Raw genomic sequence first — 25755 nt, 5'->3', positions numbered from 1 at the left:
CTGGTTAATACATACTATGGTGTCGTTAATCATTTGCCTCCCTTGGAGCATTGAGACATTCTTTTTGAAATAGCTATTGAGATTGTTTTGCCACCCCTTTCTTGGCGACAAGCTTGTCGTCCAAAAATAACTCGAGTTCGTTCAGTAGGTGAGAGGACGAGTCAAAGGACTACTATAACAGACGCATCAAGTAGTCGGAGAAAACGAGCACCGAAAAAGTGTGGTATATGTGGTGAGCCTGGTCACTCACGTAGATCATGCACGGGTACGGGTGGCGACGAGCAGTTGTAATTAACCACCATTGACATGTAATACACAACTATGAGTTGTAATTAAGAATGAGAAGTTAGACAATCCGAAGAATGTTTACGACAAAGTTGAGTACATAGCATTACATAACTTAAGATACCTTGATTATGTGTAAAACATGAAATTAATATGAAAAAACTAACTAGCCATCGGAAAATGAAGGTCCGGCGGCACTAGCTGTTTATGGCACTAGCCGTTGACTTTTTGGTAAACAGCTAGTGCCGTCGGGCATTCATTTTTCGGCGGCTAGTGAGTTGTTTCAGATTAATTTCATGTTTTATGTAGGATGCAATTGATATTGAATTGAAAAATAACATTATATATATATATATATATATATATATATATATATATATATATATATATTCAAAATTAATGTAATAAGTGTTGTGTTCATGAAGGTCAACCATAAATGGTTTTCATTTGGATAGCAATTGCAGCCTATGTAAAACATCAAAAAAATGACAAAAAGCCAACTAGTCGCTAATCTTTGACTTTCCGCAGGCACTAGTCGTTGACTAGAATAACATAACTTAAGATACCTTGATTATGTGTAAAACATGAAATGAATATGAAAAAATTCACTAGCCGCCGGAAAATGAAGGTCCGGCGGCACTAGCCGTTGACTCATAGGAGAATTTGTGATGTTATTAATGCATAATATTCAGTAATCCATATTTTTATATGAATATAGAACAATATATTTAGCTTTTGTTGGAGGAGTTATCGGAGACATCAAGAAATTATTTTCTTGAAATAATTGGAGGAGTTAAAATACAGAAAAAGAAATAAAAATTAAAGCTCAATTCTTATTAAATCAATTGCCCTTATTTAAGAAGTTTTTTTTTTTGGAAATAAGCTAATTTAATTTAACAAATAAAAGCTAATTTAATTTAACAATTCTTATTTAATCAACGACCCTTTAAAATTTTGCACTCTTAAAATTGCAAACTACTATAATATAATTAAAAGTCCATTCTTAATTGGCCCAACATCAAAAGTCATTCACAAATACTCTTGTAACATCAGTTGCATCGTGCAACTGGTTTTTAAAATGGCATTACTTCTTTTGGAAATGACACTTGAATATTTTCAAATGACACTATTTTAATATACAAAGTAACTTTTAGTGTCATTCAAAAATCAGTTGCACGGTGCAACCTTACCCGGGAGAGTGCCAAAGTCATTAAAAGTCCATTCTAATTATCACTTGTATGAAATGATGAATTGCGGCTACAACCCTAATTTCTACTCCAGCGCCGCTCTTCTTCTTCATTCTGTTTTTGCATTTTGTTTTCTTTCATCTTCTTCCACCGCCTCCTGCTCCGGCGAAGGGCGCCGCCCTCAGCCACCGCCACCACCACCACCGTCATCTCCCCCCTCTTGCCTCTCGCTCCTTGGCATTCCCCCTTCTATCATTCACCGCGAACGGCGAGGTTGCTCCATCTCCACACCGTCGCCACAATCACCATCTCCCCGCCGTCCACCATCACCAAAATTTCCCGTCGCTCTGACACGTCCGGCCTCCTCCGTCCTTGGCGCCTGATCAAAATCTGCGCCGCCGACCCGCTCAGTCTATCACGTCGCTCCGATTCGCCCGGCCTCATCCGTCCTTGACGCCTGCGTCAGAATCTGGCCTCTGGTCTCACCGACCCCCGCCTTCTCCGTCCTTGGTGCCACTGTTAGAAGCAGTAGCAGGTAACTATAGAAAGTCAAAAATAAAAGATGCTGCTTCTACTGTGATTCTTCTTCACAATAACTTCTTTTTTCTTTTTGCTTATTTCTCTTAGCTTCTTCATCAGCTCAGCCGATCCGTCGCCGTCGAACCGATTAGCCATATCTACTGACCACACTTTCTCTATCTCTTCTCTTTCCTTGATTTATGCGAATGATACAACTGTTGGGGCTACTGGTATTTATACTGATTCATTTCTTGGCCCCAAAGTATTGTGCCAACTGGTATTTGTACTTATTCATTTCTTGGAGAACCATGTAGGTGTGGATATGAAGATTTTACCCAATGGATATAAAGAGACATATTCGTTAAAAGAGTTCCTCAATTTCCGGCCAAAATGGCTCAGGTTGAGCTTTTTTATATATATATAGATATAGATGTTTTAATTACCATATAATATTCGGGTCAGCTACTTATTTTGATGAAAGTTTTAATCATATACTAGGCTGAACAGTAACAATGTGATCTTAATTAATTTGTGATTTTCTTTTTCTTTATAGGTTCAAAATCCAAAGAATACATGCCATTTCATATCAGGATAAACCATAGGAAATACCATAACATCACTGCAGAAAGGTAGATACAAATAGATAATTGGAGTTATCATGATTTTGTTATCTGGTTGCACGTTGAGGATTGTGCATGCATTCCTGTGAAACCCTTTAGTTATTTGAATCACATAGAATTGGTTCTTATATTGTGTTGAATGTTTCTGCAGTTAGCTTTAGTAGGAGTCGGTCATTCTGTCATGGAAAATGAGGAGAGGTACAATTTGCAAACCTTATTGATGCTTAAGCAGGCTATAAATGATGTTTTTTTTTTGAATATTGGCTATAAATGATGTTAAGAGTTCTGTTTACTTATATGGAAGACCTGGTGCCAACTTATTAGTAACCTTTATTTACAGGGGCTCTGAAAAGGTATTTTCGAATGGAGATGTCTATCGTGGTGCTTTTAAGGGAATGATTCCCCATGGAAAAGGTAAGTATACATGGTTAGATGGAACCATTTATGAAGGTGACTGGGAAGAAGGAAAGATGGCAGGGAAAGGGAAGATCCGTTGGTCCTCACAGGCTATATATGAGGGTGATTTTTCTGGAGGTTATCTTCATGGTTTTGGAACTTTTATTGGTTGCGATGGTTCCACGTACAGAGGTTCTTGGAAGATGAATTCTCAACATGGCATTGGGCGGAAGCAGTATTCAAATTCAGACATTTATGATGGTTGTTGGAGAGAAGGAGTGCGAGAAGGCAGTGGTAGGTATGCATGGAGTAATGATAACATATATATTGGGAATTGGAAAAATGGTAGAATGTCTGGTAGAGGGCTTATGAAGTGGTTTAATGGAGATCTTTTTGATGGCTTTTGGCTGAACGGGTTGAGAGATGGGTCAGGCTGCTATAGATTTTCTGATGGAAGTTATTATTTTGGAACATGGTCTAAAGGGCTGAAAGATGGATCTGGAACATTTTATCCTGCCGGAAATAAGCATCTAAGCAAACTTAATCTTGAAAGGCACAAAGACAAGAGGAATAAATTGCTATCTCAGCTGTCATCAGATCATTTAGATGAATCTATGATACCTAGTGTAAAGCGAAGTCTATCTGATAAAATTTCATCTAGCTTTAGAAAGGGTTCTGGTGGACTCTCTTATAAAACTACATTGCTGAATGACGAGCTGATCAGAACTGATTCATTGAGAGAAATGACGCCACATGAGAGATCAGTCAGTGTCACATCTAATGGCTCTCATGATGGTCAAACTGAACCAGACAGCAATACTGTGGCATATGAGAGGGAATACATGCAAGGAGTCCTTATGAAAGAAAGGGTTAGAAATATATCCAAACTATCTCATAGAAGTAAGCAACGCCTCAAATTTGCAAAAGCTGTAGAAAAGAAATCATGTTTCAACATTTTTGAAGGCCACAGGAGCTATTTTCTGATGCTTAGCTTGCAACTTGGTATCAGGTATGCAAAATAAGGTTCTAAATTTTGTTAAGAGTCTGCTATAAGGAGTACATTCAGTATTTCAATGGTGGAATACCTTATTCAAATATCTTATGTGAAGTTGACAGGTATACTGTTGGAAAGATCACACCGGTTCCTATGCGGGAAGTCAGATCATCTGATTTTGGAGAACAAGCAAGAATAAGAATGTATTTTCCAAGAAAGGGTTCTCAATTGACTCCCCCGCACCATTCTATCGACTTTTACTGGAAGGACTATTGTCCCATGGTCTTCAGGTATGTATTAGGCCTTTCTATAGAGGAAGATTTGACATAGACCTATTATCCTCGCCTTTTCTATTAGTCCAGTAGTAGAGCGTGCATGTAAAAGTCTTTATGAGTGTTTTGCTATTAAATATGAAGTTTATGTGAAGTTTACATTAAATATGGCAGTGTTATACCTCAAGTTTATGCCACAAAGGGAAAGGGCCGATCATAGCAGTATCCGACCCGTAGCTTTTTATTAATTTAGTTACTATCTCCGTCCATCAAAAGTATATTACTTTGTTCAACACGGGTTTTAATAAAATGGTTGGTAGATATGTTTTAAGTAGAAATGAGTGGTTGTGGTTGAATTGAGTGTAGGGGGGTCATGTAGAAATGAGTGGTTGTAGTTAAAAAGAAAAAGTGGGTTTATGTCAAAAAAAGAAAACAGTTCTCTTTGTGGACGTCAAATCAAATAATTATTGTATACTCTTGGTGGAAGGAGGTAGTATTTCTGTTGACAAGTTATTTTTAGCTATGGGCATGGACTATAGCTTCATTTTACGGGCTTTATAGTCTTAAAAGATTAGGAGTTGTTCGCTTATAGTACTCATATCAGATTAGGAGTCCTTCTCTTCAGAGGACTTATGTCAGAATAAAAGGAGTCCTTGTCCTTGCGAGAAGTACTCGTCTAGGATTTTGTCTTTGAAGTTTGATCAAGAAACAATACTTCGTGCTTGGGCAGGAGAGAGCTTCTCTTCTGATTGTTCTTTGTGTTTCATTGGATTGCGTTTATTCAATTATTATTCCTAATCTATTTCTTGAGTTGAATTCTCCTTTACTCTAACAGGCGCCTTCTGTTGTGAAAGCATTTCTAAGTTGGATGCCGCTTTTCAGTGACTTAACATGTCCATGTGGGTCTCATTTTCAGGAATCTGAGAGAATTATTCAAGTTGAATGCTGCAGATTACATGATGTCCATATGTGGTGATGATGGTTTGAGAGAGCTTTCTTCCCCAGGAAAAAGTGGAAGCATTTTCTATCTTTCTCATGATGATAGATTCGTAATCAAGACACTGAAAAAATCTGAGCTTAAGGTGACATAATGGAATGAATTTCCTCCATTACATGTCTCTTTTGTGTTTCTTGTGAACTCAGAGATCTAATAAATACCTGTCATTATGATGGATAAAGAATGGCGGTATTTAATAATAATAACAATAATAAGCCCTTGTTAGCACTTATATTGATTATTGAGATTGTCACTAGATGCTCTAGGGCGAAATGCTTGAAGAAATTGGAGACCCTATTCTATACATTGACTTAACTCTGGATGCAATTTAAGGGATAAACCTACTTCATTAGGTGATGGGAAGGAAAGGTGTGGATTTTGGCTTAAGAATTGGTGAAAGGCAGAATAGTGGTGAATGGGCTAGAGTGCTGGTTATGCTATCTTCCGATTATACAGAATTTAATGTGGTAAAATAGGATTTTATATATATATATATATATATATATATATATATATATATATATATATATATATAGGGAGAGGTTCAAATAAGAACCACTAAATAAAATTAGAACAGAGAACCATTTTAAACCATTCGATCATCAAGATCTACGGTGGATGCATCATCTTGGTGGATGAATGCAGATCCTGGGTTCGAATCCTGAAGGGAGCAAAAATTTTATTATTTTCGGATGCATTAAATTTAATAGCGAATGCATTAATTTATATAATAGATGCATTGATTTTAATGGTTCTTATGTTCTCACGATAAGTGTGGTTCTCACAATAACCGCACCCTATATATATATATATATATATATATATTATTTTACTGTAATTCACTTGTGACTGTTTTCTTGTTTTCGGTATAAGTTTGCTAACTAAATTGCTATTCCACATTAGTTTACAAATTTAAGTGACTTCTTGTTCTCAATGTTGCACAGGTGTTGTTGAAGATGTTGCCTCACTATTATAGTCATGTACAAGCGCATGATAACACACTCATTACTAAGTTCTTTGGGACACACAGGATAACATTAAGGCGTGGAAAAAAGGTTATTATTATCCATGAATATGACCAATTACTTGCTACAGATGGGCTCGGTTTTGATATAAAGGGAATTACTAGTTTTTACTATATTGCAATAACTTCTATTTACAGGTCCGCTTTGTGGTCATGGGGAATATGTTCTGTACTGAATTAAGAATACATCAACGATATGATTTAAAGGGCTCGGTTCAGGGCAGATTCACAAACAAAGATAAGATTGATGAGACCACTACATTGAAAGATCTTGATTTGACTTATGAGTTTCATATGGACAGGTCATTGCATGAGGCATTGTTTAGGTAAAGTCTCTCTTATAATTAATTTTGTTACTGTCAAGTTCATTGTTCTCATCGACGAGTGGTCTCTGATGATCTGATCTACATACTATACCTTCGTCTTGATTTCTTTTGCATGCGTATATGACCGTAATACACGCCATTTGGTATCCAGGAAGAGTCGAGAACTGTACTATGGGATGTAGAGACTAAATATGTAGCTTCCTTAAAAGTACCATCTGCAGTTAGTTAAAGTTTTTAGTATAATGAAACACAGTTGGGGCTTTATCCCACGTTAGCTTGAAGAAATGCTTATAGGCTTTGTTAATTTAAGCCATGCTATAAATTAGGTATGGTAGCTTATGGAAAAAAGTTGAACTCTAGATAACTTAGTTAAGGTGGAAAATAGTTGAAATCTAGAAAATCACATATTATGGACATTTAGCATGTCTAGATCATGCTATGAAAGTTTTGATTTCTTAGTTCCCTTGGTAGTCTGGGGCTGATTGTGTCTGACACACATGAAGTATTTTTGGTAAAGTGCACATGCATCTGGCTTTACCCGCCTAGTGAAGAATGAATTATAAATGAAATACTACCTCCGTCCACAAAAAATAGTCCTAGTAAGAGATGGTATGGTTATTGTATTGTGAGTGGAGAAAGGATCCCACTTAAAAAGTACTCCCTTCGTCCATGAAAGAACTTCCTATCTTTCTTTTTTGGGAGGCTCACAAAAAAAAATTCATACCTATTTTTAAACTATACCCCACCACTTATAATTACTCTTACTTTTCACTTTTCACAACTCTCAATATTAATTATAACATCTTTTCACCACTCCCAATACACTCAACTACCTTTTATCCACTCTCAATACACTCAACAACATTTTTTCTTAAAACCCGTTCCACTCCCTCCTAGGAAGTTCTTTCATAGACGGAGGGAGTAGTATTTATAATAATAATTAATTGTATTGCGAGTGGAGAATAGAGCCCGTCATGGCGTCATGTGATAGATAGTTTTCAAAAATGGAAAGGGACTAATTTTTGTGGACATCCCAAAATGGTAAAAATTGACTATTTTTTGTGGACGGAGGAAGTAATAAAACTTCTAAATATAAATGATGAAAGAGTGTTGGTACCGTACTCTGGTGCTTATTTTCTTTTCACTAGCTCATTGTTAATGATCGGAAAATAATCCTTTTACTAAAAATTTAGTCGTTAATGTGCTAAAGTGAAGTTAATATTCTGCCTTGTTAGCTAGTTGAACTTGTCAATAAATTTAGAACCAATTGCAGTTGCAGGAGAGAGGATACTGCATGCAAGTTCCTGCCTTTGCATGCAAGATCACTGGTGATAAGTACACCTATTACGTTGGCTTGAGGTTCATGTATTAAAACTTAAATTGGAGCACAGGAAAGTCAATGCATCAAACAGGAAAGATTCAGAAAAATGTGATAATTATCCAAATCAGAGCATGCTTCCTTTTTCAAATCTTCGGCCTAATGCCTAGTTGCCAAAGTATTGGTTGCAGCATCTATATTTTCCTAGTGCCAATTAATTATTCATATTATGAGATGTTAGGTATATACCACAATTAGAATTGTTGCTTGTATTTTCTTCTCTAATGCATTGCCACTCGCACTATATTATATTTCATTATAAATTTTTGTACCTTTTTATATTCCCCAAAACCTCAGTCTCCAAAAGAAACAATCTGCATTTTGGCATTACCTAAGGACACAAAACTTATAGTACCTCAATGACTTTCTATGACGAAGCAGTGATAAAAAAATGCATATTGGTTGTGTCCAGACAGAAAATGTCAGAAAAATGATATGTAGATGCGTTGAGAATTTCACTATATTTCAATTCAACTTTTTAACTAGGTAAGCCATCCCATCCCAGGCAAGGAACTTCTTTGTTCATATATTCTCTTGAAACTTCTTGTGAGTAACATTTCTAAACAGCCTTTAAAACGGTGAGTAACCAGGGTACGAGACCCCATCCCCCCATTCTCCAACAAAATAAAATAAAATTGTGCTACTATAAATATATATGCGCTTTCATCTGAATAATAATGGTATAACTGCAACTAGATTATTTTACTTTCATCATAAGGTTAAGACTTTTATCTTTAGATATCATTGCCTGGATAAAGCTGGTTCATGTGGTTGTTCATAATTTAGATTAACAAAACATTGAGCATTGTTCATTTCTAATGGTAGAGACTGCAGTTTGAGATCACCAATAGATTGGAAGATAGGGAAGATGGTCAAGTTTATTGGATCAGCAAGAGCAAAATGGAAAAAAAAAAATCATTAAAAATTATGTTCAATTAGTTTCTTCTCCTTAACAAGGATACATGCCAATTTTCACTAATTTTTTTTGTCATGAAGCATGAGACTTGGTTATTCAAAATATTCTCCAAATGTTTGTCCAATTTTTACAGCATTCTAGCATTTGCAGCGGAGATGACTTGAATTAGCTGAGGACTTTTTGGTGATCTAGTGGCCATACAAATCCAATTGACAATAATAGACTTAATGAGTGCCCTATCATTTTTTTATGCTTAAAGTTGGCCCTCTGCTTGTTCTGCATAAACAGTGTATTTGAATTTCTAACAATTTTTCTCTTATATTTTATTGTTACAGGCAACTATCTCTTGATTCTGCATTCTTGGAATCTCAGCATATAATAGATTATAGCCTCCTCTTGGGCTTGCATTTTAGAGCACCTGAACATCTAAGATCGCTATTAGAACCTCCTGATTCACAACACCAGGCTGCGAACACTATTAGTGCTGATGGTAAGTTTAGCTTCTTAGAGGAACAGTTTGGGCTGATTATATATTCCTTAAATTGTAGGGCTTGGTTCTATTACTGAGATTACACTTTTTAGTGTCAAAAGTCAAAGTGCTGATACCAATTTATCTTGATTAGTAGAGATATTATGAAAATACCGAATTCTGACCACGATTTGTACCTTTTAAAACTCCCCTTTTAAGTTGTGAATTTTGAAGAAGTCTGTGATATCTGTCACCATTTTAATGTGTTGCTTTGTGATGATTCAAATGGAAAGTGGTTCTTGGCTATGTTCGTCTTTCTTCTGTGATAATTTTTTCTTTCTCAATTACTTCTCACAAACCAAAACCATTATAATATGTTACTTTTATACATCAAATCTTCTCAGCAAAAACACAAGACAGTAACATAGTCTCTGTTTCTTCTAATTTCTTTTATCCTCATTTCCATTTTCTAGTAGAGGAAACTTGGCTGTAGATTGTTGTATCAAATTTTTCTCAATTGAATTGTCAATTTTAATAAAGGTTTCCTTCTCAAGGTGTGATTTCTCAAGGAGACATCTTAATTCCTCCAAGGGGTTTAGTCTTAGTCACCCATGAGCCTGGTTCTGTCAGCATTGCACCAGGTCCTCACATTCGGGGTGATACACTGAAAGCATACTCTATTGGCGACAAAGAAGCCGATCTTCTTCTTCCTGGCACTGGAAGGTGATTTTCTTTCTATAACTTTTCTACTCCCTCCGTCCCAAACGAAATGACCTATTTCTTTTCGGCACGGAGATTAAGAAATGTGTATAAAGTAGATAAAGTGGGTTGGTGGAAATTATTTAAATATTAAGTATAGAGAGAGAGTGTATTGCCAACAAAGAAAACAGGACATTTCGTTTGGGACAACCCAAAAAGGAAAACAGGACATTTCGTTTGGGACGGAGGGAGTATTATATACGGCCCTTAAATTTGTTCTCATATGTACTGCTGAATTGTTAAAGTTACGAAGAAGGGTGACCTGAATTTCTGATTAACTGCATATCCAATTTTTTTACTGCCATATAAGCAATTTTTTGTAAGCTAGCTCCAACTTGTTAAATTCATATAGGAAAACTGAACCCTAATTTACCAGATATCATTAGGTAAAATAGTTCTTGTAAGATTTTTTTTTTTGGTAACATCAGTATCACTTATTCAAAGTCAAAACTTGTCACAATTGATGTAAATGTCATTTGGAGTCTTTTTACCGTGATTATGATGTGTGTGAGAAGTTGATGGATTCTCAAGCTGCTCAGTCCGTAGCCTTCTGGTTGGGTTGTGGTTTCCAAAGGGTGCCTATTGTGGTGGTAACCACAACATGATTTTGTGTGGTGATTATTTGGCTGGTATAATTATGGAATGTATAAAAAACTGTAAAATACCTCCAATCCCACTTTTCAATGCTTATCAATCAAGCAAAATTAGCTCAAACAGTAGAGATTATCAAGATTCTTAAGATATCCCGAAGTTCCAATCCATCTTAGTAAATAATGGATTAGCCTATACTATTTTTATTTTATCTAGTCTAGTCCTAAACGTCCCCTTAGGTTTTTATGTGTAGGCTATATAGCTATGGTGGTGATTTGATTAGCCCTGTCACAGTAAATTTCTTGTTGGGGTTTGGTGGTTTATGTTTATTGTTGTTATTTTTGTTATGTTTGTCTCATCTGTGTTATGTTAGTCTCAACTGAAGCCCCTGTATACGTATTTAATAAATTAAGTTTTCAGTGTTAATTAGCTTTAAATTTTCAGGTTGAGGGTGCAATTAGGAGTAAACATGCCGGCTCAGGCTAATCACAAAATCGTGCAGGCAGAGACCGATAACGCTGAAACTGAGCTCTTTGAGGTGTACGACGTCGTTCTATACCTTGGCGTAATCGACATATTACAGGAATACAACATGAAAAAGAAGATCGAACACGCGTGTAAATCTCTTAAGTTTGATCCTATGTCAATTTCTGTTGTAGAGCCAAAGATTTATTCAAAACGTTTCATTACCTTCCTAGAGAAAATCTTTCCTGTTCAACCGTAACGGGATAGAGAGCCTTCAGATCACCAATTGGTTTTCTTAGGTGATTGTATTTGTAATCTCTGTGTACATGTTAAGCATATTTAAGATTATTTTTGTATCTTTCACCTTCTGTTTTGGTAATCGATTCAGTACTTAGCTTTAGTTATGAGTTAATTTGCAAATTTGTTTTGAATATACAGTTAAGGTTGCTGTGAAAAGTTGTGGTGGATGGTGATATCCCTAATTAATTATAGCGTTATTTTGAAGGGTTAATGGCCTATAGAATCACCAACTTTGAGCATATTTTGCTTTTAACTTCTGACGAAAGATTTTATTTATAAAATCATAAAATTTGAGTATATACTAATTTTAACCTCTAAAAAAAATTCTACCTGTAAAACAACAAACTTTTAATTGTTTATGATTTTAACTATGGGAATAATATATGGCCACATACGTAGATTTAAATTAGGGTATATTTTGCTTGATTGTAATTAGGGTAGATTTAATTTATTCATTTTTTTGAAGTATGAAACGTCGTGTAACATTTATTAATCACATTAACTAGTTATAAGCAACATAAGATTAAAATGCCACGTATATGACCGGATGTTGTTCACGTAGTTAAAATCAGAAACAAATAAAAGTTCGTGATTTTACATGCTTAAAAATTAAAACCAAAATATGCCCAAAGTTCGTGGTTTTACCGGCAGAATCTTTTGTTAGATGTTAAAACCAGAACATGCCCAAAATTCGTGATTTTATAGGCCATTAACCTATTTTGAAACTATAGTACTCCCTCCGTCCCGGTCAAAGTGGTGCACTTCTTTTGGACACGGAATTTTAGAAGAATAAGATTGTAGTATAAAGGTATGTAAATGTGTGTGGAGCCACATTGTTTGTAGTGTAAAATTATTACCAAAAAAGAAAATGCACCACTTTCGATGGGACAACCCAAAAAGGAATACGCACCACTTTCGGTGGGACGGAGGGAGTATGAATTTTGATATTATGGTGATTTTTAGCCCTAATTTAGAAATCTATTTATTATCTAAAGCCAGAAGAGTTTTGGCAAAAATACACACTACTCCAGTGCAAAAATGCAACACAGTTTCCCGCTCAAAATGCATTTCAGCCATTCTTTTTTGGTTTTCTTATGTGCAATGACTTCTTTTTGAGGTGCATTTAATGCTTCAATTAATGCTCCAAAATATACACACACATCCAGCAGCTTATTATTTTTGTCTTACAAACATTTAATGTAAATACACTATTGCACATACTAAATTGTGGGGCTCAAGAAAACAATTTGTTGGGCCTCATTAATACAAAACTTAGCCTCCAAGATTCTTCCTTTATATTTCTCTCTCTTCTCAATGATATTCCCAACTATGATGAAATAACTGTTACTATAATGATAACATTAAAATAATATTAGTTTGCTCGAATGACTAGGCTAGAGTTACAAGAATTATTTATCTAATCACTAAATAAATGCAAGTGAGATCTCTAACAAGAAACGTTTAATAGCTTCAGAGATCTTCTAAGCTTTAAATATTTCTTTTTTCGAAAGTTCTGTTGAAAATGTGATCTTAAGCTTGGAAGCTTTAGAATATGAGTTTCGGTATTGATTGTGTTGGACCCACGGGGTATATATAAGGGGGCGTCAAGAAAGAGGCATTGGAGAGCTTGTTCCAAAAAGTCTTTTTTTAGTTTCACCGTTGAAAATCTTCCCGTTAGCAATTGGTGAAGTGTCAATATAGCACACAATCTCTGAACCTTTGAATTGTCCGAGGATTTGGTGTCAAACTTGTACGGTTCAATAGAGTACTTTCAACATCTTCATGTCTGAGTATTCTGAGGCGGCTTCATCAATTGTCTTGTATTCAGCTGATTGACTTTGGTTTTGATCTTTTACACTAGCTTTGCGTCGCGTGCTCTTGGTTGGGCACATCAGGGGCTCCGCAACATGTTTGTGACATGGCCTTGACCCGACGTTTTCGTTCGTTATTATTTTTTGGTTTGATTCTTCGTATAATTAAAAAAATTATGAAAAATGTTGTAAATATATACTCCCTCCGTCCGCCAAAAGTATGGCACTTTGGTTGGGCACGGGATTTAATAAAATTGGTGATGATGTTGATGTAGTGGAGAAAGGGTCCCACAACTTTTTGAGATGTGTGGTTGAGATTGAATTTGGGGTGGGTTTTTTGTAAATAAAGAGGGTTTGTAAGGATAAAATATAAAGGTGGATGGTGGGACCATGACTTTAAAAGGAAAGTGGAATACTTTTTGCGGACGCCAAATATAGTAATTGTGCTATACTTTTGGCGGACGGAGGGAGTATAATATAATATAATATATATATATATATATATATATATATATATATATATATATATATATATATATTTCCCTACTTAATGACCTAACCCTAGCTTTGTATCTCCTATAAATAGAGTCATTTAGTCCTCACAATAGAACGCTCCTACAGATTTATTCTCTTTACGCTCTCTACGCTATTCTCTTCTCTTCTACTTTTCTCTTTACTTTTAACACGTTATCAGCACGATTGCTCTACAAGATTGTTCGTGATTGTTTTACAAGATTGTTCCTACCCTCATTCTTGATTGTTTGCCCTAGGAAAGAATCTTGTCTTTCCTGCAAGGTACTACTCTATTCCTAAATTTATTAATTACATGAAATTGTTTGGATTTTTTTTCCGATCTGTATAATATTAGTACGACAATTCTTAATAGGCGTCAATTGATTTCATATTAACTTTGTCAGATTGAGTGTTTCAATGTGAATTTTGTTTTATATGAATGTGTGTGGTGAATAGTTTGATCTAGCAAAAGATTCCGATTAAATCCTAGTTTATTAATATCATAAAATGTTGGATATCTAAATTTCTTAAATTTGATTAAACTGTTTTCACGTTAATAATCTCAATATGATACATTGCTTAATTCTTAGTTTTCACATTAATCTTAGTCTATTCTTAAACTGTTTTTACATGAGTTACTCAATTGTTTATTATATTTTTCATTATTATGCAATTAATATGTTTTATTGTTTCCCGAAGAAACAAAAATATGCAATTTTTAATAATCCGGAAGATTATTCAAAACAAATCGTTGAATTTTTTGATGAAACACAACGATATCTATTCATTTTAAATATATTGTGTTCCCGATGAACACATGAGATAAATTAGTATTCCGGAAGAATATTAAAAATATTGAAATTGCATTTTTTAAGCTTTATTTTGGTATCCATTATTAGTTAGTATTTTATTATTAAATTGTTTTATCTATTTAATTAATATTGATGCTCCCGAAGTAGCACAACTAATATTCTTGAAGAATATCTCATGCTCTTGAAGAGCAACTATATAGTGGGTGATATATGTTTATTCCTAAAGGAAAAACATACCCTTATGAATTAATTGACCTTAATTTTTCTTTGTGCAGTGTTGCACAAAATGTCAAATATCACCAAACTTGAGTTTGTTGTACTTGACATATCTGGCAAGAATTACATGCCATAGATTTTTGATGCCGAGGTTCATTTGGTTGCAAAATCTCTAGGAGAGACAATAAAAAGAAGGAAATGACGCATCCCAGCAGAATCGCGCTAAGGCACTCATTTTCCTTCGTCATCATCTTCATGATGATTTGAAAGTTGAATATCTTACCATCAAAGACCCATGTGAATTGTGGAAAAACCTCAAAGAACGGTTTGATCATCAAATGACTGTTGTTCTTCCTAAGGCTCGTTTTGAGTGGATGCATTTAAGAATGCATGATTTCAAAAGTGTGAGTGCTTATAATTCGGAATTGTTTCGAATTACTTCTAAATTGAAGCTATGTGGTGAAACAATCTCCGATGAAGATATGCTTGAGAAAACATTCTCAACTTTTCATGCTTCAAATGTGCTCTTACAACAACAATATAGAGAGCGGGGTTTCAAAAAGTACTCTGACCTTATATCTTGCTTATTAGTTGCCGAACAAAATAATGAGTTGCTAATGAAAAACCACGAGTTAAAACCCACAGGTTCCACTGCATTACCTGAAGCTAATGCAACGATCAAACAAGAGTATGACCGTGGTCGTAGGAACCAACGTGGACGTGGTCGTGGTCGTGGACGTGACCGTGGTCGTGGTCGTGGACATGGTCGTGGACGTGGATATGGACGTGGTAATGTAGACCATGCAACATCTAGCAACAAAAGGCACAAACCATCCAAAGACCACAACTCATCCAAATGGGAAGATACATGTCATAAATGTGGCATGACGGGGCATTGGTCACGTACTTGTCGTACGGCGAAACACCTTGTTGATCTTTATCAAAAGTCAATTAAGGAAAATGTGAAGAACGAGACCAATGTTCTTGACTTTGATGGCACAATTGATACAACTCACTTAGATGTCTCGGATTTCTTTGCTGACCCAAATGGAAACATTGATGGCATGATTGGAGGTGGTGTGCTAGAAGACAATAAAGCGGATTTAGCATAGTTTATTCTCCATGTTATGAAGTTTATCTATTTTACCAAACTTTGATTTGTCTAGTTTTTGCTTGGAACAATGGTTTATTTTTCAATTGATTATTTAGTAATCTATTTTTGTTTTTCTCGAAAAATTTCTCAGAAATTCATATGGATCATTGTGATATATGCTTAGCTGATAGTGCCACCACACACACCATTCTCCAAAATAAGAAATATTTTCTTGAGTTAACATTGGCTAAAGATAATGTTCATATTATATTAGGTGCATCGAACATCATTGAAGGCTCCGGAAGAGCTTGTATCATTTTACCAAATGATACTAAATTAAATATTGAGAATGCCCTTTACCTTAGTAAGTCCAGAAGAAACTTACTAAGTTTTAAGGATATCCGATACAATGGATACCACATTGAAACAACATCAGAAGGCAATAATGAATATCTATGCATAAATTCTTTTGTACGTGGCTTGAAGCAAACAAAAGAAAAATTATCAACACTACCATCTGGAATGTATTACACATTCATAAAAGCAATTGAGGCAAACCATGTCATGAACCCGAAGTTCAACGACACAAAACGTTTTATACTTTGGCATGATAGATTTGGACATCCTGGAGCAACTATGATGCATCGAATAATCAATAATTCATATGGACACAACATAGAGAACCAGAAGATTCTCCAAACAAATGAATTTACATGTGATGCATGTGCAAAAGGCAAGTTAGTGATTAAACCTTCCTACACGAAGGTCAATATCGAATCTCCATCTTTCTTAGAAAGAATTCAAGGAGACATTTGTGGACCCATACATCCACCAAGTGGACCATTTCGATACTACATGGTATTGATTGATTCTTCTTCAAAATGGTCTCATGTATGCTTACTTTCTACTAGAAATGCAGTATTTGCTAGACTACTTGCTCAAATTATAAAATTAAGAGCTCAATTCCCAGACAATCCAATAAAAAAAGATTCGTCTTGATAATGCTAGTGAGTTTACATCTCAAGCATTCAATAATTATTGTATGGCTATTGGGATTGAGATTGAACACTCGGTTGCTCATGTTCATACTCAAAATGGTTTAGCAGAATCATTTATTAAACATTTACAACTTATTGCTAGACCATTACTTATGAAGTCAAAACTCTCAATTTCTGCTTGGGGTCATGCTATATTACATGCTGCAACATTAGTTCGTTTTCGGCCAGCAGCCAATAACCAATACTCTCATTTACAAATTGTTTTTGGTCGAGAACCAAATGTTTCTCACTTACGAACTTTTGGTTGCGCTGTTCAAGTCCCAATTGCACCCCCACAACGTACAAAAATGGGTCCCCAACGAAGACTTGGGATATATGTTGGATTTGATTCACCTTCGATTATAAGGTATTTAGAACCTTTAACTGGTGATTTATTTACTGCACGTTTTGCAGATTGCTATTTTGATGAAATGACATTTCCAACATTAGGTAGAACAAATCTACATCCAGAAAAGCATAAGGACATATCATGGAATGAAAGAAATTTGTCGCATTTTGATTCACGAAGTAATCAATGTGAACAAGAAGTCAAAAAGATAATTAATTTACAAAAGGTTGCAAACCAAATTCCTGATGCTTTCGTAGACACAAGAAAAGTGACACTATCTTATATTCCTGCTGCAAATGCTCCAGCTAAAATAAATGTCCCTGAAGGACAAACAATAGCGGCAACAAATGATTCTAAAGTTCGTCAAAAACGTGGTCGACCAATTGGTTCCAAAGATTCTATGCCTAGAAAAAGAAAAGTGCAAGATATGGACCAAACAATGGCAAAAATGATTGATCAATCAAATGAAAATAATGAAGTTCTTGATGAACCACAAGAAATTGAAAATCATGAGATCTCAATTAATTATTCATCATCAAATGTAATAATGGAGAGAGCAAATATTGTCGTGAACGACACAATCGCTTTTAATATGGCTCTTCAAATTTCAAATGGGGATCCTGAACCACAATCCATTAAAGAGTGCCAAAAGATAGATGATTGGCCAATGTGGGAAGAATCAATAAAAACGGAATTAAATTCCTTACATAAACGAAAAGCATTTGGACCTATAGCGCTAACTCCGGAATCCAAAATCCCTGTTGGATATAGATGGATATTTGTTAGAAAGAGAAACGAGAAAAATGAAGTTACGAGGTATAGAGCGAGACTCGTATCACAAGGTTTCTCTCAACAACTAGGAATTGATTATGAGGAAACATACTCTCCAGTAATGGACGCTATTACTTTTAGATTTTTTGATTAGTTTAGTTGTGTCACAAAGGCTTGATATGCGCCTTATGGATGTAGTAACTGCATATCTATATGGTTAACTAGATAGTGACATATACATGAAGATCCCTGAAGGATTTAAATTGCCCGAAGCATGTAAATCAAAACCTAGAAATATGTTTTCAATTAAACTCCAAAGATCGTTGTATGGGTTGAAACAGTCCGGACGTATGTGGTATAATCGACTCAGTGAATATCTGATGAAAGAGGGATACAAAAATGATGATACATGCCCTTGTATTTTCATAAAGAAAACTGAAAATGGATTTGCAATCATAGCAGTTTATGTTGATGATTTAAATTTGATTGGGACTCCTGAAGAGCTCAATAAAACTGCTGAATACTTGAAAAAAGAATTTGAGATGAAAGATTTAGGAAAAACAAAATTTTGTCTAGGTTTGCAAATTGAACATGTCCCTGAAGGTTTATTTGTTCATCAATCTTCATACACAGAAAAAGTGTTAAATCGTTTTAACATGGATAAAGCGCATCTATTAACATCACCAATGGTTGTTAGAACACTTGATGTGAATAAAGACCCATTTCGACCAATTGAAGATGGAGAAATAACACTTGGTCCTGAAGTACCATATCTTACTGCAATTGGAGCATTCACTTATCTAGCTAATAACACTAGACCAGATATAGCATTTTCTGTAAATCTCCTTGCGAGATATAGCTCTGCTCCCACTTTAAGACATTGGAATGGTATTAAACACATTCTACGCTATCTAAAGGGAACCGTTGACCTTGGATTATATTATTCTAAAGGTCTTGATTACTCTTTAGTAGGGTATGCAGATGCGAGTTATTTATCAGATCCACATAAAGCCAAGTCCCAAACTGGCTATGTTTTTACATGTGGAGGAACTGCTATATCTTGGAAGTGTGTGAAGCAAAGCCTAACTGCAACATCCTCAAATCACTCTGAACTCATTGCAATCCATGAAGCAAGCCGAGAGTGTGTGTGGCTGCGAAATATGACAAGTTATATACAAGAGACGTACGGATTGGCTTCACCAAAGGACAATCCAACTGTGTTATATGAAGACAATACCGCTTGTATTGCGCAACTCAAGGAAGGATACATCAAAGGTGACAGGACGAAGCACATATCTCCCAAATTTTTCTTCACACATGACCTCCAAAAGAGCGGCGACATTGACATCCAACAAATTCGTTCAAGTGATAATGTGGCAGATTTATTTACAAAGGCGTTACCAACATTGACATTCAGAAAGCTAGTACACAAGATCGGCATGCGTCGACTCAAAGATATATCATGATCATTTTTCAAGGGGGAGCAGCTGTACTCTTTTTCCTTTGACCAAGTTTTTGTCCCGTTGGATTTTTCTTGGCAAGGTTTTAATGAGGCAGCATATTTTTAGGGTTAGTCATTCAAGGGAGAGTGTTGTAAATATATATAATATAATATATATATTTCCCTACTTAATGACCTAACCCTAAACCCTAACCCTAGCTTTGTATCTCCTATAAATAGAGGCATTTAGTCCTCACAATAGAACGCTCCTACAGATTTATTCTCTTTACGCTCTCTATGCTATTCTCTTCTCTTCTACTTTTCTCTTTACTTTTTAACAAAAAATAAAATCTAGTCTATCATGATTAACCATCGGGGGTTATAACACACCATAAATTAGGCGAATCAAAACCAATAGGAAATGATAAACATACATTCACATTATGCCATTATAATCATGTATATTTTGGAGAGAGAAATGAATAAAGGTGAAATGACAAAGGTATATTTTGAAAATAGCAAGTCATAATAAAAGTATTTTTATTTATTTATTGTTGGTTATAAGAAATTATGAGAAAATAAGTTAGAGTTGAGAAACTTATTTTTTTGAAAGCTTATAAATCGTCATATCTTATTTTTACAATTTATAAGTCATCTAAAAATTTATTTTATTTAATACTATTCAAAATTTTATAAACTTCTAAACATTTTTATAAATTGCTTTAAAGAGCTTATAAGCTCTGGCAGCCCCTAAGGAGGCGTCTACTTTAATGAATTAACTTTTATAAATAAAAATAGTAAGATATTACCCTTACTTATTTAGATGAATTGAAACTTTAAAACATCCCAATTTCATTAATTAAATCTATCATTTAAACTAATTTTATTTGATTCATATTCAATTGAAAGAGTATGGTCAGAAAAATTCTACTTTTAAGAATAAAATTACTCAATAATGCATGTTATTAATCATTGCAAAATAAACACCCCTAATTATGATCAACAGTTGTGATACATGATATGCATGGTTGTTGGAAGCCGCGGAAAACGCGATACGAAATTCATGGAACGACGTAACACTAAGTCACTAATATACGCTAGAAATGTGAGACAATCTTATATTGATAAGTCACAAGAGATGACATTGCATTTCTAAGTATCAACCACCCACCCAAAATATACTAGAAACCAGAAACAAATCAACCAAAACATGATACAATCATTTGTCATTTCATACCTAGCGCAAATGACACCTTTGGACGTGATTTGTTCTTCCCCAATAACTTCATTTGGTTAGCTCGTTCTTCCTCCTCTTGTTGTTTTTTCTTTCGCAGGGCCGCTTCTTTCTGCCTCTGAACTTCTTCTAATTCTCTATAACGTTCCTCTTCGCGTCTTTGCTGTTCCAAAGCTTCCCTTCTTTGAGCTTCTTCCACCTTCCGCCTATTCTCTTCCAGCATCCTTTCCAGCTCTTCTTTCTCCCTTTGTGCTTGTTCCTGTACAAGTTTGCGAAAGATCACCATTTGTTTAAAACCTCGTTTCTCCACAGCTTATATTACATTTGAGAACATACTTTGACCCAAAATGAAGCATAAGTCAAGAATGAACCTCAAGTAGTCAGAGCTTTAAATATCTAAAAGTCTAGAACAAAGTTGAATTAAACTAATGGATAGCTGGGTTAGAACCTCTATCCAGAGATCAGGTTTTGCATGCCAATTTAATAGTAAGTGGAGGGGTAATTAATTTTTTCTCTGTAGAATCCTTGCCATTAAAAAGGTTAATACAAAGACATATCACACGACTCCAACCGCTAATGAGAAACAACTAGCCGACCACCATAACCACAAAAAACAGAGCATATACATGTCACCTAAGGAGCAATCTGTTAAGATCCCTACTAAATGGATGAAATATTTATCACACAACATAAGAATAGATACTTGCCTCTCTCTTCCGAGCCTCTATAACTGCTGCTTCCTTTTCTTTTTCAAGTTGGGCTGCAACCTCCGCAACAAGTTTCTTCCTACCTTCCTCCAGACGCCTCTCTATCTCAAGATTGATTTCCTTGGAATTCAAGCTCTCTTCAACTTTCTTTCGAATTTCTTCTGCTACTCTTTTTGCCGTTTCTTCTTCAATTAGTTTTAATTCTAACTCCTGCTGACGCCTAGTAAAGCAGTAGAAAATGTCAAAAGAAAAAAACCCACTGATCCAATAAGGGAGAAGTTTGTTCGCAAAGTAGTCAAACGCCCTCAAAAGGCAAAACCAAACTACAATTGTTCTATTCCTTTTACTGTTAGGCAAAAGATTTGAGGAAGTTACATAGCGATGCTGGTCTTTCACAGTTCCAAAAATTCAGAACTAAAACAAATGACAAACTAACCTCCAGTTTGAAAAAGGGCACAATGATATATATGCTTATGCTTTTACAGCATACCTCTAATTGATTCCTGATCCAAAATATTTCAGTTTCAAATCTGGTGAACAGTAGATTAACAAGGCACCCAAATGGACCATCAAAATAAACAATACCAGAAACTTCCTTCAATTAATCCTGTGGAGAAGAGCGTCAAGTAAAAAGTAGCAGTTCCAGACTAATTGCTGAACACTTCAGCTCTTATAGTAGAAATATGCATAAACCATGGAATAGAATGTAGCTTTCTACACATTCATTAAGTAATGATACCAGGTCCAGTATCTCTTGAATTCCACATTTACGAATTGAGAAAAGCAATAAATTAGATGAGTTGATGACAAGTCCAAAATGCCCTTTTATGTGTGCAGAAACAAAAGGGTTATGATGTATGACCAGAACAAAATTTCTCTCTAGACGAGTATTTTACAATTTGCTACAACAAGCAAAACGGATCAAAAGCAGAGCTACCAATTTCACAAGCAAGCACATATGCAGCACTCAGATTCAACTTCCATGGTTAATATCTTGTTCCATGTTCCTTTTAGTTGCTTATTTTATTTATATAGGATCACAAATTTTATTTCTTGCAACACATGAATGAGTTGAAAGGCAAACTTTATAACCATTCGTTAAACAAAGATGAAAGGAAAATAATAATAATCAAATGATTTATGATACATATACAAAGAATTGACAATTAGCGCAAACCTTCTGCTAGAACCAGATTGAACATAAAACAATATATATTTTAATGCATAATCCCAAGAAAAGACCATGCAGATCCAAACCATAAGAGGCAATAACAAGTCACCCTCTTGCAAACTGATGTGTCTCCTTTCATTGTCCCAAATACCAGGCAATACTTATTTATAACAAATGAAAAAACAAGGACTGCAGGACAAACTAGAAATGATAGTATCTATTGCAGAAGGAAAGGAATGAATGAAAGAAAAGGAAAAGGACATGGAAAGTAAGAGAAGATATATTCAGGAATTGAAGTATTCATGCTCATACAATATATGCAAGAACCCTGAGAAACAGCCATATCTGGTAATAAAGGAACCTTTCATCAGATGCATAGTATCAAATGACTACATATGTCGAAGCTATAACCAATGTTAACTGTACAAGTTATCTCCACAAAAACTTAGTCACTGATAGTATATGTTACGCTTCCATCATCAGCCACTAGAGTGGAACCAATTCAAGAATATTAGAAAGTCCAAATTATGATGTACGAATTATATAAGTTTACTAGTTTAGATTCAAGAACAGATCACATCACTATGGTACAGAAAATCATGTAAGGAGGTGAATTAAAGGGAAAAGATCATAATTGTAATTATTATACCTTTTCTTGTCCTCTTCCTCTGTTTTCAATTTTTCAGTTGCATCTTTTATCTCTTTGGTACCGATGAGTGGGGATTCACTTAAAGGGGATGCAGAAGTGCTCCTTTTTCTTTGTCTTTTATTCTGCTTCGGTGTAGGTGAGCGGCTTTTACGACGTCTTGGAGTGGGAGAGCGACTTCTGTGTCGTGAGGATAATGAACGCCTTTGTCTTCTGTATAATACAATGAAATAGTTGAGCTTTGAGAGAAAATACTATGATGTCCACAACCTCGTGTTTCCTAAATCTATACTGAAAGCATGTACAGTTACCTCACATATTGCAAAGAATAAACTGGGTGCTGCATCTTTTATCATAAGACACTGCTATTATCACAACCGAGCAGTGAAATAACACCAACAGCACCTATCACCAGCTTACTTCTCAGTCAAAAGGAGCCATTGTTTCTTTTCTAGATTTCTCAAAGGTCAATCATCTTGGCTACCTCATTCAACCTATGTGTTAAAAGAGTGTGTATCTCACTTTCTAATGTTTTTTTTGGTGCATAGAAACTCCCAGCATGAGGATGTATAAGCCATTAAAATTGCAATTTAGCAGCTTTACGAAAGGTGACAGATCATCAAGTCAACAACCATAAGCATGAAGAATATCAAGGTGCTGATGGAAAGCGAAAACTCTCATAGGCAGCAACATGGCACTAGGACACCAAAGATACACAATCTGTAAGCATCTGCTAGATCATCTAAAACAAATAAAACCAATATGATGAGCAATTATTACAGGTAAAGTTCACAACAGAGCACCCACAATAGTCCGGAAAAGCGTCCAAATTGAATACTTCAACAAAATAATTGGAACACATTTAACTAACAAAAGTTTCGGAATTCAAATAGTTTTGAGAGTAATGAATATAAATATACTCAAATTTTAAACTAAAACCTTCATCATTATAACTTATCCTGCAGTAACATCATCATATTTAATTTCAAATAAGCTACCCTAACTTAATCTAATAAAGATTGGTCTTTCTCTCCTTTTCCGTTAAAAAAACTTTACTTTTCTATTGGTAATGGCAACCAAAAGCACCCGAAACCTGGTACAAAAAAATCATCAAACCACATATTCTAATAATAGTTTCTGCAGATTATCAATTCATAATGTTCTGATCAGTAAAGTAGATAGCCGGAGCTGTCCTCTCAACATAAGCTTATAGGAACTCATTATGGGAATAGAAAATCACCATCCCCTCTTAATATTAATTGATTATCATCAGCAACTTAATGTAAATATAAAAACACAAATCCCTAATATAATCGACCTGCAAGTATAAGTAAAAGGGTATCACCTGCTATAGGAATAAGGGGATCTGCTTTTCTCTCTCCGGCTCCGGCGTCCATACCTCACCTCAGAAGGCGACGGCGACCGAGACAGTTGCCGCTCTCTACCCATCTTCACTTAACGGGAAAAATCAAAACCAAATGAATCAAACCAGCTACAATTATATATCGATCAGTCGGATTAACCAAATTATTGAGTGAAGGTATACAAAATCAATAATGAAACCGCCTCAAGAAGAAGAGATTATTACAGATTGGTGTTTTGTACATACAATCAGAATCAGCGTAACGGAAGGGACGAAAAAGTAAACCCGAGCACTCCCAGCAGATCACCTAAATACATCACTAACTCTAAATTTAGGCTAAAACAATTGAAAATAAGATCAAAAATGCATCCAGCAGATCCCCTAAATTGGATGAGCCCAAAATTTTTTTTTACACTTACCTAAATTCAATCTTAAATTTACACCAACCCTAAATTTATTTTAAGCTTATAATTAGTAGGGTCCACACATAATTATTATTTTTATGTAGAAAATAGGAGATCTGGTGTATGCATTTATAAAATCGAGATCCTAAAATTAAATAGGGAAGCTTTAGGGAGGAATATAGGAGCATAATTTTGGGATTTCTGCTGGGAGTGTTCTAAGCTCACGGAAATAAGAGAAGATTGGACGAAATTGTAACCAACATGAAATTACCATCCTACTTTTCTAGTTAAGTCAACTTTATATTTTCTTTTCCTTAGAATTTATTTTGATTGAACTGAATTCTTCATTTTCTAAAATAATTAGATTTTAGTGGTTCCATTTTAATTTATCTCATGGTTTCTAAGATGCAAAAAAAAAAAAGAAAAAAAAAATTGTCACTCTCGTCCTTAATTTTATGATAATATACATAATGGGAGTGAAGAGGAGGGTCCTCGATAAAATATTTCATGTTAATGAAAAAAGTTATCTTCTTTATAGAGAGTGTAAAAAGAATGTATTAATCCCGAGTCAGTATAAACTTCTGTATGAAGGAATACACTAATTTCAAATTTTTCGTTATTTTAATTAGTTTAGCTTAAGACAAGACCAATTGATAAAATTATCAACTTGACTTAGGTTAATTGACAAA

The 25755-nt window shown here is 35.0% G+C and overlaps 3 protein-coding genes across 5 annotated transcripts; 2 read left to right on the top strand and 1 right to left on the bottom strand.

Annotated features, from left to right (window-relative positions):
• The first annotated feature begins 1530 nt into the window (after positions 1–1530).
• LOC131017771 (phosphatidylinositol 4-phosphate 5-kinase 8-like) lies at positions 1531–11598 on the top strand. Its single transcript, XM_057946493.1, has 13 exons — positions 1531–2007; positions 2100–2221; positions 2306–2390; positions 2545–2620; positions 2763–2809; positions 2952–4016; positions 4124–4291; positions 5190–5355; positions 6215–6325; positions 6433–6620; positions 9250–9404; positions 9938–10106; positions 11178–11598. Exons 5-13 carry the CDS (start codon positions 2793–2795, stop codon positions 11455–11457), a joined length of 2319 nt encoding a protein of 772 aa, XP_057802476.1. The 5' UTR covers positions 1531–2007; positions 2100–2221; positions 2306–2390; positions 2545–2620; positions 2763–2792; the 3' UTR covers positions 11458–11598.
• A 3590-nt stretch (positions 11599–15188) lies between these two features.
• LOC131018422 (uncharacterized) lies at positions 15189–15962 on the top strand. The gene has a single exon (XM_057947145.1). It carries the CDS (start codon positions 15189–15191, stop codon positions 15960–15962), a length of 774 nt encoding a protein of 257 aa, XP_057803128.1.
• A 4653-nt stretch (positions 15963–20615) lies between these two features.
• On the bottom strand, positions 20616–25333 carry LOC131017770 (uncharacterized protein At1g10890-like). 3 transcript variants are annotated; one of them, XM_057946492.1, is made up of 6 exons: positions 25292–25333; positions 24909–24969; positions 24645–24748; positions 23303–23512; positions 21483–21702; positions 20616–21034 (listed from the first exon to the last, which is right to left on the bottom strand). In XM_057946492.1, the coding sequence occupies exons 3-6, from the start codon at positions 24746–24748 to the stop codon at positions 20768–20770; spliced, it is 801 nt and encodes a 266-aa protein (XP_057802475.1). In that variant the 5' UTR covers positions 24909–24969; positions 25292–25333; the 3' UTR covers positions 20616–20767. The 3 variants fall into 3 exon arrangements, with proteins under 3 accessions (XP_057802475.1, XP_057802472.1, XP_057802473.1); XM_057946489.1 differs by having other exon boundaries at positions 24645–24969; XM_057946490.1 differs by lacking the exon at positions 25292–25333 and having other exon boundaries at positions 24888–24930.
• Positions 25334–25755: the final 422 nt, after the last annotated feature.

Source organism: Salvia miltiorrhiza, chromosome 3 (genome assembly GCF_028751815.1).
Source record: "Salvia miltiorrhiza cultivar Shanhuang (shh) chromosome 3, IMPLAD_Smil_shh, whole genome shotgun sequence".
Lineage (NCBI taxonomy): Eukaryota > Viridiplantae > Streptophyta > Magnoliopsida > Lamiales > Lamiaceae > Salvia > Salvia miltiorrhiza.
This window is presented reverse-complemented; position numbering and strand designations above follow the sequence as displayed.

What these genes read in the sequence shown, in the direction of transcription:
- LOC131017771 (XM_057946493.1), top strand. An exon ending in TATTGTCCCATGGTCTTCAG is followed by an intron (nt 4,292 to 5,189) that starts GTATGTATTAGG and finishes TCTCATTTTCAG; the next exon opens with GAATCTGAGAGAATTATTCA. An exon ending in CTTCTTCCTGGCACTGGAAG is followed by an intron (nt 10,107 to 11,177) that starts GTGATTTTCTTT and finishes TTAAATTTTCAG; the next exon opens with GTTGAGGGTGCAATTAGGAG.
- LOC131018422 (XM_057947145.1), top strand. Translation starts at nt 15,189, where the DNA reads ATGACTGTTGTTCTTCCTAAGGCTCGTTTTGAGTGGATGCATTTAAGA.
- LOC131017770 (XM_057946489.1), bottom strand. Translation starts at nt 24,748, where the DNA reads ATGGGTAGAGAGCGGCAACTGTCTCGGTCGCCGTCGCCTTCTGAGGTG. An exon ending in GAGGAAGAGGACAAGAAAAG is followed by an intron (nt 21,703 to 23,302) that starts GTATAATAATTA and finishes CTGCTTTACTAG; the next exon opens with GCGTCAGCAGGAGTTAGAAT. An exon ending in TAGAGGCTCGGAAGAGAGAG is followed by an intron (nt 21,035 to 21,482) that starts GCAAGTATCTAT and finishes AAACTTGTACAG; the next exon opens with GAACAAGCACAAAGGGAGAA.